General features: G+C 37.2%; 1 protein-coding gene across 2 annotated transcripts in view; it reads left to right on the top strand.

Annotated features, from left to right (window-relative positions):
- The first annotated feature begins 375 nt into the window (after nucleotides 1–375).
- The window catches only part of ano5b (anoctamin 5b), a 29,014-nt gene continuing 17,577 nt past the window's right edge, over nucleotides 376–11,812 (top strand). Inside the window, exons 1-2 of one of the 2 annotated variants that reach the window (XM_011489726.4) lie at nucleotides 376–704; nucleotides 4,857–4,901. In XM_011489726.4, coding sequence (XP_011488028.1) covers nucleotides 629–704; nucleotides 4,857–4,901 — 121 coding nt within the window. In that variant the 5' untranslated portion in view covers nucleotides 376–628. The remainder of the gene's footprint in view (nucleotides 705–4,856; nucleotides 4,902–11,812) is intronic. The other variant, XM_004067123.5, reaches the window with a different exon arrangement.

The raw sequence follows: 11,812 nt of genomic DNA, 5'->3' as shown, positions 1-11,812 counted from the left end.
GATTGTAATTTTAATAAAACTCAAATAAGTCCCAAAAGCCCCCAAACGTTTCTACATAAAAATATCAAGTTAAGACTAGACTCCTGGAATATTAAAAACCGTGACAAATAAAATAAATGTAAGTGTAATTGGATGCAATCAAGGTGAATTTTTGAATGACCATTAGGTGGCGACGTCACGTTGGCCATCAGAGCCTGAGCTCCGCGACTCTCATGATCTCATTAACGGAAATGGGCTTAAATGTAACATAACAACATGACGACTCCAGGATGCTCTGTTTACATTAGACCACGACTACACACACGTGCACATGTATGTATTTACACTTACACACACTCGTGCTTTTGGCCAACAGAAAAAAAAAACCTCGCCCCTCCCCTTTACGTCTTCTCGGAGCCCAGCAGCAGCAGCGACAGCAGTGGTTTACAGTTTCTCTTATAGTTTTGTTTGAACCTAAACATGACCCGCAGTTCACCCCCCTGACCTGACCTGGTTCCGAACTGTTCCGTCGGACCCACGCTCGTATGCTTCGCCTTCTTTATTTTCAGAGCGACCAGAGGCAGCGGCTTCTTCCTCTGAGCCTGTCTGCGGGAAAGGTGAAGCCGCCATCGGTTCACCGTTAGCCGCGATGAGGCGGATAACGGGAAACGCCAAGGAGGAAACTTTGATCGAGCTGCAGAGCGCCGCAGACTCACAGATTACAGGTGATGTCACTCTCAGATGATCTCGGGGAATGAACGGGTTCTGCGCGCTGTCTGCATTATAATGTCTGCTTCTGTCAGCCGACTCTCTCGTGGGTTTAGTGGCGCTGTTGCCGGACAGGAGCCACGTTTCTGATGAATCTGGATCCCAGATGATCTGGGCTATATTGTACCAAATCAGCAAGCAGTAAAACCCAATGGAAAGCGCACTGAAGTCATTCGAAAATGTGTTGGGAGGGCTACAGCAAATGAATGACTTATGGGAAGCAGCAAGAGCAACCACACATTCTTATTATTCCTTTTCTCTTTAGATCTTTTCTTAGAGATTAGTGCAGTAAATGATGCAAACAGGTTCCATCACATGACTGTCAAGATGGTTTTGGTCCAGTTTTCACTCATCATCATGTTTCTCTTTCATTCTGCACATTGAGTTGCTTGGTGGGGTTGAGGTGGGTGTTTGGGGAAACTACCAGCTTTATTGTGATTTTTTTTTTCTTTCCCAAGATATCCTTCTTAAATTCATCTGTGAGTGATCACCTCAGTGGTTTGCTTTTGAAACCCTTTTGAAGGAATAGACTAGAAGAGTGGAAGAACATACAATGATAACAGCATAGAACACCACCTAAAGCAAAGATGTGCATGGAAGGTATAATTACTGTGTTTTAAGGGATTTAACCACTTATTGTTAAATCTCAAGGAGACCTCACTTCCAAAGAGAAAACCAAACTTTTTAAACAGTTTTGTTTAGGGAGGCAGATTTATCTGACCTTGTGTTGACAGTTCTTTTTTCCTCCTATTAGTTTGTTATTTTAACTTTTCTGTTTTTCATTTATGTCCTTTTTTAGGTTCATTTACCCTTGGAAAACGTAAAACAAATAAACTATCTTTGCAGGAGCCAAAATGTACAGTGAAAAAATGAACCATTGCATTTTTTGGTAGTTTTCTTACAATGATGTATAAATATATATATATATATATATATATATATATATATATATATATATATATATATATATATATATATATATATATATATATATATATATATATATATATATATATATATATATATATATATATATATATAAATGTAAGCTTAAAACCACACTGCTGATATCCTTATTCAGGATCAGGAGCAAAGCCAGTATTTGAAAGAGCTCTCAGCTGTGATGCAGCAACTGAAATGTTATTTTGGGTTTGTGAACAGCTGGAAGCTAGTGGGAGAGCATGTAAACAAAGGCATGATGGGATATCAGCCTAGGCTTACTTTCGCGCCATTGTTTTTTGTAAAACAGAAATAAACACGCAATCAATGGAACGGACTGAGGCGTAATTAGATGACAGAAGTGCGTCAAACAGAAACCTTTACCCGTCAGAGGCTTCACCAGAAAAGTGGCCTCTGCACTCTTTATAAATGCAAAAGTAAAATACCTGTCAAATATCGTGGTGATCTAGTAAATAAATTCAGTAAAAGTTTCATCAACATCGGAAAAGACACAGAAAACTGCGATAAATGGTTACCTTAAATGTTCACTAAAAAGCTCATGGCAGCTCACGTAAATGAACAAAACAAGTAGAACCATTTATGCATTTAACCAATCGAATTGAGACCTTCATGTTGATGACCAATCAAATGGAGCCCTTTTATGTGAGATGCTCGAGGGTCATTTGGAGTTTAATCTAAGTTCTGTTGACTTTTATTTAAATAAAGCTGTTGCAGAGAAATGGAAATGATGTTTAAGTTGCTTTGTTTTGCAGCTTTTTCATTCATTGCAAATTATATAATCCTTCTTACTATTATCGCACGTTGCATGTTGTCCTCAAGTTGTGCAGCCCTGATCAACACGTTTTCTTTTGGACATCCATTCAGTTGTAGAGATAAAAACAAGCACCAAGTATTTGAATTTCTTCCAAACACATGATTCTATCTCTAAATCATCACTGAGAAGAAAACCAAAAACCCCCCGTAAATAATTCCCAGCATCCACTGTGACAATACACGCTTAGATATCTTGGTCCAAAGCATTCCTGCATACATTTTGATCATTTTTTATGGTAATTGTTGCGTTGCAATAAGAGACTTCTATCACGTTATCTTGGGTGAGTCATGGGGTCTTTATAGAGGCTTTTTGTTCAGGCTCTTATCAGGACAGCCCTTCAGGAGCCCACTAGCGAAGACAAAAAGGAAGCAGAGGAAAATCCTGTCCATCTTTTGTGTTTGGGGGGAACTACCTTGTTCGCAGCTGCCCAAACACAGTTTTATAGACAGCTCTTACTGGCCTACTGCCTCTAGATGAACAGCAAATGAAGCTGAACGCCACGCTCTGTTTTTGTTGTCGACCCAATGCTTGATTGCACCTCGTGTTTGGTGAAATCCTTGTCGGTACGTCTCGAGGGCTCAGTCATAGAGTGGATCTCATTGAATAACCCCTCACCACCTCTTTAATTGCTCACATTTCAGAGATTTATAACTTCCGATGGTGATCTCAATCTGATCTGTGTAGCCTGGCAGATGAAGTCATCCTTTAGGCAGAGGTGAAACAGAGCAAAGGAGTTGCTATGGAAACAGGCTTTGTGATTCTATTACCCCATTTAGTGGAGTGCTGTTAAATCACAGAGAAAAAACAACTTAGACCTAAACAAACAACTACTGTGGTGCAAATAAACTATCGTGGCATAGAAAGGAAATTTTCCGGGTCATGTTTTCAAGAAGATGGATTTCCTGGTCTAAAATGAGACGTGCACTGCCTGATATATCTCTTCTGAGTTGACCTGTTTGCTTCGCCTGCCATGGAACATGAAGAAAAACAAACAGCCTCACAGGCCGGTGAATGATGTTTTATATAAGCGAGCTCCTTGTGCAGCTCAGCCTGCAGAGGCTAATGTTTATGCTTGACAACATGGTTTCTATGCACAATATTTTAGAGAAAAATCAAATTTTTTTGTTTTTAAAGACTAAAATATATATACCTTTGGAAAGATTAAAAAAAACCTTTTTCCTTTCCCAGTTGTTCTTTACAACAGTTGTTCTCTTCTATCCAGGAGATGTTTTCTTCTCTCGGTTGGAATCTCTTTTACTCGAGGTTTCCTGGATTTGCAGCAGAAGTAATAATAGATGTCCTGATCATGAGAGGAAATCGTGTTTCCTAGTGATAGAACAAGCCGGGTATTTTTTCGACATGTTTTGGCGCATTGTCAATGTGTTTGCTCCCCTCAACAGCTTTAATGTATGCAGTTTCGGTTTCTCATAAAATGTTTGCATTTACAATATTTACTTGTTTTTGCGTTCGTGATTTAGTTTCTGAGACTTCCCTGTGCAAAATTTCAGACATATATGAACAGTGTTTGTTTTTTTTTTGTGCACATTTTCTCTGCAAACAGGTTAAACTGACATGACAGGAAATGAGGGGTGCAAGATAGCGATAAGACCGAGCGTGCTCCGTTCAAGCTCAGGATGTTGTGGCCATGCTGTAGCATGGTACACACTGGGCTGACTTAATGGTTGACATAATCTTATGATATGAAATTCAGTTCTTGAATTGCAGTCCTCCTTCTTTACATGCGAGACTCCAACTTTCTGTTAGTTAAAAAGAAAAAAAAGTTTTCCGAATTTTTTTAAAAACTGCATTGATACTCATATTTCAAACTCTGCAACTCTACGTCTCCATTCACTTCAATCTGAGAAGTCGTCCGTTCCTGGCCCATGTGGCATTAATCATATTCCTGGTTGAAGGGAAGTTGTATTTCAAGCTTTGACATGTAACCCCCCCCCATAGAGAGAAGGTTATGTTGACATAATCTGATGTTTTATTTGGTGGTTCAAGGCCACACACCTCTTTGAGTTGAGAACAACCACAAAAATAGGCAGTAAAGCATTTGACAGTAACATGGAGAGCTACTGTAGAGCTGACACCCACAGACTTTACCTGAGTCACAGAAGAAAATATTTGGTTGATACTGGCTGCTTTTTTAGTTTGCTACTGCTTCTTGCATTGAAGCCCCAATACAAATCAATCAGAGAACCTCTTCAATGTCTTTTTTTAAATGAATCAAAGCCCCAATCTGCAACTATGGATTCCTCTTAGAAAAATGTATACTACAAGTTTACATACAATATTTTTAACCAAATAATTTGTATCTGTTTGTTCTTTGAAGCTGGTCCAGCTGTGTTGACTGCTTTCAGGATAAACCTGCACTCAGGTATGGGCAGAGCTCGGGGATACGCCGCACCTGTCTGTCTGTCCTCTCGTCATGTTGTACTCGCCATCACTCATGTCAGTTCTGTCATCAGCAGTGGATTTAGCTTTCTACTGTGTTTAATGTAAATATAAATATACAAAATACACAAATAAATTAATTCATATTTTGAGGTAAAGGAAAAAAAGAGTATTAAACTAAATTACTAGACAGTAACAAAGCCAACATTCAGGGTATCTGGAAGACATTGAATAATATAATTGGGCGTAGTAAAAACACTTCATCTTATCCCGAGTATTTTGTGGAAGATGGCATGGTTATTAGTGACAAAGAAGAAATTGCAGATAGACTTAAAAGTTTTTTTGTTAATATCAGAACTGAACTAGCCAGAAAAATTGATGAATCTCCGTGCAATTTGATTGAAATAAATTCCAAAACAATGTTTCTCATGCCTACTAATGAGAAAGAGGTATTGGAGACCATCAGGACATGAAGCAATAAAAAAATCACAGGATGCGAATGGTGTTGATATGAGAACAATTCAAAATTTTGCTGAAGCTATTATCAAACCACTTACACATATTTTCAACTTGTCATTTAAAAGCGGACAGTTTCCCACCAAAATGAAAACTGCCAAAGTAATTCCTTTATTTAAAACAGGAGATAACCAATTTCTTTATTGCCTCAGCTTTCAAAAATATTAGAGAAACTATTTAATTCAAGATAACTTAACTTTATAGAGAAAAACAATCTGCTATTCAACAGTCAATACAGCTTCCAACCAGGAAGATCTACATCACTTGGCATAATCAAACTTGTGGAAGAGATTACTAACTGTATTGAAAAAATAAATTCATCATTGGAATCTTTAGAGATCTACAGAAAGCCTTTGATAAGATTGACCATCATATTTTACTGAATACATTGGTAAAGTATGGAATCAGAGGATTAACACAAAACTGGTTAAAGAGCTACCTGGAAGATAGACAGCAGTTTGTACAGATTGGTAATAATAAATCTAAAAATAGGAATATCATATGCGGAGTACTGTACCTCAAGGTTAAATTCTGGACCAACTCTGTTTTTACTTTATATTAATGATTTTTGCAAATTATCACAAATTATGAAATTCATACTTTTTGCAGAAGATACCAACATTTTATGTTCAGGGCAGAACTTATAGAAAATTTTATGTGAAATAACTCAGGAATTTTACAAGTTAAAATATTTGTTTAATAGGAACAAAGTGTCATTGACTCTAAAAAAGACTACATTTATGCTGTTTAGGAGAGAGAGTAAGGAAGTGCCAGTGCAAATAATTATTAATGATACACCAATTAAGAAAGTGCAAAAACATGTGTTTTTGGGTGTAGTTATTGATGATAAGCTTTGTTTGAAATCCCAAATACATTATTTGCGTTCAAAAGTGGCTAAATGTGTTGGAGTGATGAAAAGATGTAGATCGATGCTTAATCAATCCACCTTATTTATTTAGCATCATTCCTTCATTATGGCATATTTGAATTACTGTATAGAAGTGTGGGGAAATTGTTACAAAACAAATTTGAATCCTTTAGCTATACTCCAAAAGCGATCCATCAAATTTGTTCACAAAGTTAAATATAATGAGCACACCAATCCACTTTTTCTTATTACATTTAATTTAAAATTACAGGATTTGGTAGATTTAAAACTGCCCAAATCATGTATAAAGCATCAATAAATTCTCTGCCAACTAATATTCAATCTTTGTTTCAAAACAGAGATGCTGTTAATAAATATAAATTGAGAGGAACCAACAAATATTATCAACCTAAAATAAGGACAACCCTAAAATCGATGTGTATCTCAGTAAAGGGTGTCAAACTCTGGAACAGTTTATCAGAGGATATGAAAACTTGTAAAAATCTTTTTCATTTTAAAGGTATGTTTAAAAGATACTAAATGAATAAGTACCAATGTAACAATGATGAGTATGTGTATTCTTCTAGACTGTTGAACAATCAGTAACAATGGGGGGAAAAAAAAGAATGGGAGAAGAGAGGAGGGAAAGGTAAAAAGGAAAAAATAATAAGTATCATGTTTATATATGTGTTGTTGGTTGATTTTGTTCTTGTATCTTTTTTTCATTTGAGGCATCTTGTTTCCTTCTTCCTTTTTTATATGGGGTGTGGTGTGTGGTCGGAGTATTTGGGCATGTCTGTCTGTCTGTCTGGTGTTTCTCATATGTTTGCGTTATAATGTCAAATTGTTTAATCTTGTTGTTTTGTTGTTACGAGTGTTGTTGAGTGGGGGTTTGGTATAAGTATAAGCTTCTTCCATTCTCCTTTCAAATCCTATCTTCCAAGTCGTGTGTAGACTTATTTTTTTCATTTAATGGAAATTTTGATTTGATTAGAAATAAATTGGGTACTACTAATGCACGCTATACTATAGTGTTGTTTTCTATCAGAGCCAAACATGCATCAGTGTGTCTGCTCCATATCAGCTTGAAGGTCTCTTCTTGTTTGTTTGGCTCCTGGCAGTGAAGTGTGTTGTCAGATTGAGGCCTCGCCTCTGTGGTGATGCATGTGCTCTTGTGCTATAGAGATGGGGGCATTTGCTTTGCCAAAAACATGACCTACATGCAATAAAAATACAAAATGAAGGATTTAAAAGATAGTGTCATGCTGTTTAATTAAGCTGTTTAAAGTGATGGCCCGCTCCATTGCTGTTACCAAGTATCTTCTGGTTGGTTAACTCTGACTCTTTTTCTGCATGGCTAATGAGCTAAGTCAGGTGTGTGAGAGTGTTACACATAGTTCAAAGTAAAACATGTATAGCATTATACTTCCACTATAGTTGCATCTTTTTTTTACACTGCTTATAACAACAATAGACAAGAGACAAAAACTCCCAGTGTCCAGCAGATCCTGGCTAGTTGGCATTAAAAACACTTTTTTGAGAAGCAGCTTTGTGGCAGATCCTCATTCATTGTCCATCAATCTGGTGTCAGTAAAATAGCTGAAAAAACCCCAAAACATCCAAAATATTGAATAGGAATAGTAAAAGTAAACTGCATCCACTGTTGCTTGTTAGTATACAAAAATCTTTAACGGGAAATGACTGTTCAACAGTCAAATACGCACTTGTTGGCCTTCTTGAAATATTCAAGAATTTGACGTTTTTTTTTCAGAACACTATATAAATTTTAGTTTTTCAGCTAAATTAAAATCAAATCTGCTTTTGTGCACATGGTTATAATTCCAGCTAGACTTGCACAATAAATCACAAATTTAGCATTATCGCAATATCGAGCTGTGCAATACGCATATTGCAAAAAAAAAAGGGGTAAAAATTGCAATAATGGTTATGCTTATGGCAGCTTGAAGTATTTAACGAATCAAATAAATCCAATAATGCATTTGACCATTCAGATTGACCGCTTCACATTATTGACCAATCTGCCCTTTTATGTTAAATGCTCACATCCTATGTAGACTAGGTTCATTGAGAGTATAATTTAAGTTATGTTGACTCCTATTTGAATTAAGCTGTTGCAGTGAAATGAAAATGATGTTTTGGGTTGTTTTACTATTTGTTCCTGTATCGCAAGTTGTATTGTCATGGCAATATTGATCACTAATATCGCAAATCGCTACTTTTCCTCATATCGTGCAGCCCTACTTTCCAGCCTACATATGATTCTGCCTTGTTGCCATGCAACAACCCATCAAGTTTGTGCCAGCATTTGTGTCAGGATTAAACTGAACTGACTATGTTTACATGTAACCCATAGGGAACAGAGAGCATATTCTGGGCAAGGTAATTTTCAGAAGTGTTGTCTACATGTGTTGCAACAACACAGAGTTTCTGAAAATATTTTGAATACACTTCAAGTGGCCAAAGCATCATTGTTGTTTTTTTATGTCATTGCATGTTATGTAATTTTTGCAAAACAGATGTCCAGATGTCTTTAAAGAAAGAAGCAAGAAAATATGCAACGGCATATTGACACTAGAAAACTCTACAGTATTAAAGTACTAGTACTGCAAGTAAATTCCTTGAATATTTACTTCAGAAAATGTGTTTTCTTGATATAAAATTGTTATGACCAAGTTTCTAAAAAAACAAAACATCAGTGAGAGCATTGAGGATGAAATGTGGCTGGATCTTCCAGCATGACAATGATCCCAAACACATCGCCCGGGCACAGAAAAAACATTTCTAAGGTTCTGGAGGGGACTAATCTTTCTATGGACCTTAACCTCAGTCAGTGTCGCCCAGCAACAGCCCCAAAACATCACAGCTCTTGAGAAGATCTGCATGGAAGAATAGACCAAAATAGCATCTATAGTGCAAACCTGCTAAAGACCTACAGGAAACATTTGACAACCAGGGTTACATGACAAAGTATTTTCTGTTCCATCATACAAAAATATTCTTTAAAAATAAGACAATGGGATTTTCTAGATTCTGTTTTTCTTCATTTTTTGACATTCTAACAGTTTAAATTACATAATGAGCATCACAGGTTTTACTTCTCTTTTTTAGCGAGACAACTTGCAGAATCGGGGACTGCCGAATACTGCTTGACTGTACCTGCTGAGCTTTAGCTGCAAACTGCATTTTATGTATTGGTGCCAACATTTTTTGCAAATTTCTGTCAAAGTCCAGTTATTCTTAGTTTTCTTTATTGCTGTTTTTCATAGGCTGTTGCACTATATGTTCACTAAAACCTTCCCAGTGAAACTGCAAGATCAGCAGCAGCAGCCTCAGAGAATTTGTCCATAAATATGATTTATTGAAAGGTCAAAATGTAGAGTTCCTTCACTGATCTCTTTAATAATTCAGAGTAAAAGGTTCTGATATTTGACCAATGCATCTCGAAGTCAAAGTCAAGCAGGAAAACTTTTTTAGCAGATCTTTAAGATCTGATAAAATTAAAATTACTTTTCTTCCAAATTAGATCCACCATGCACTGTATTTGTTTTTAATATATCATTTATTCTAATATAATCTACAAATGTATTTTTAAGAATCATCAGTTATTACTGTAAATCCCCATGTTTCTTGTTGAGCATCAGGTCCATTATACTTGGAGCTTAGTTCCTTAGAAAAAAAGAGAAAACTTTTTAATATTGATTCTTGATGGGGTTTGGAATGGTTTTAAAATACATAGTGCATGACTGTGAAGCCTTTCAGAGGTGAGGTTTTCAGAGGTTTAGAGAAAACTTTTTAATATTGATTTTAATAATTGATAATATTGATTCTTGATGGGGTTTGGAAGGTTTTTAAAATACATAGTGCATGACTGTGGAGCCTTTCAGAGGTGAACTCTTAGCATTGGCTAATTGTAATTTCATGTCTGTGTAACTTATTGGTTTCATGAGACGTAAAGCTATTCAGCTACTTTTCCGGCTATTTTCTAAACCTGGAGGAGGTTAAAACACACATAGCTGGTCTTTTGCTTCAGTTTGCTCAAGCCAAGAGTCTGTTCAAAGTTGGAAACAAAACAGTGAGACATTTGACTACTCGGCCTGTCGTTCTTCGCACAAAAGTCCACAAAACAATCTCAGTGTGATTTCACCCCCGGGTTTGCTGTTAGTTTAAGTGAAATCACACGTTTACATTCTTCTGTAGTTGGTCTGGAGGCCCACGATCTCGCTGCTGGCCCCTTCTCATTGGCTCTGGCTACTGCTTGCAGTCATTCCTAATGACTGTCGGTTGCCTGCATGGTTTGGCTGGACTGGAGCAATGCGAGGCTGCAGACAGTCAGGAGGAGGGTTGGAGGTCTGCTGATGCAGCTAGACTCCACCTCCTTTTCCAATGTCTTCATGCTGCCTCCCCCAACAGAAGAGCCATTTCCCACAGCAACATGAGCGTGCTCTCTGTGCCAAATCCTGCCATGGAGAAGTAGGGAGACTAAACTGGAATGCTGTGGGCTGTGCACAAAGTGAGTGTGCACCACAGCCTTTGTGTGTCTCAGCCCTCACAGCTCAGCCTCTTTGTGGTGATGCTGCCAGATGACAGGCCTTTTTATTGGACCCTGTGAGACTGAGGCTTTCTGAGGTGGCTGCATGTTAAACAGTTATTGGCTAGCTTGTTATTCTTAAAGAGATAGATTGGTTTGAACAAACACCAAATGGCTGCATGTCTTTGAATATCAATGTTTTATCAGTAATTGCTTTAAATTAAATTAAATATCAGTCAGTAAAGTCCACGGTTAAACTTATTTTAAGCTTAATTTACACATTTTAAGGAGTATTATTCTAGTTTAAGAAGATGACAATCTGAGCATCAAGGAATCAACAGAAAAAAAAGGAAAAAAAACAATGGTTAGAACATTACTGTGCTGTAAAGGAGAGGCCAGACAGTTCTATGTATTTATGTCGGACAGGTTAAGTTTCGCACTGACCTGTTTGGTCTGCACCAGTGTTTTATTCTGTGTATGCTCTGCTGCCACTGGGCATTTTTGTCATTCATTTTTATTTCATTTATTCATTTCTAGAGAACATTCCACCACCAGCCAAGGATAAAGTGCTGTACACAAGGAAAGGGGAATACAATATATAAGAGAATAAAATACATAAAAACAGATTTAAAACAGAGATTGAACCCAACATACTAAAAGGCAACTAGGCAGATACTACGGCGCGATGGTGGAGGAACAGTTTGGCTTTAAAACTCTCCAAGAGTGTAACCTCTCTATAGCTGGTGGGATTTCATTCCAGAGTTTGGGAGCCAGCACAGCGAACGCATGGTCCCCTGGAACTTACATTTGGTTCTCGGAACCAGTAACACACACTGGTCCGCAGAGTGCAAGGACCTAAGGGGAGAATATTTTAAAAGCACACTAGAAAGGTAAGAAGGTGCAGTACCTGCCAACGAATTCAAAACAAAAACAAGAATTTTAATGAAAATCAAATATTGCA

This window comes from Oryzias latipes, chromosome 3 (assembly GCF_053564925.1).
Source record: "Oryzias latipes strain Hd-rR chromosome 3, Olatipes_Hd-rR_3.1".
Classification (NCBI taxonomy): domain Eukaryota; kingdom Metazoa; phylum Chordata; class Actinopteri; order Beloniformes; family Adrianichthyidae; genus Oryzias; species Oryzias latipes.
Note: the sequence above shows the minus strand (reverse complement) of the source record. Positions and strands in the feature narration are given on the sequence as shown.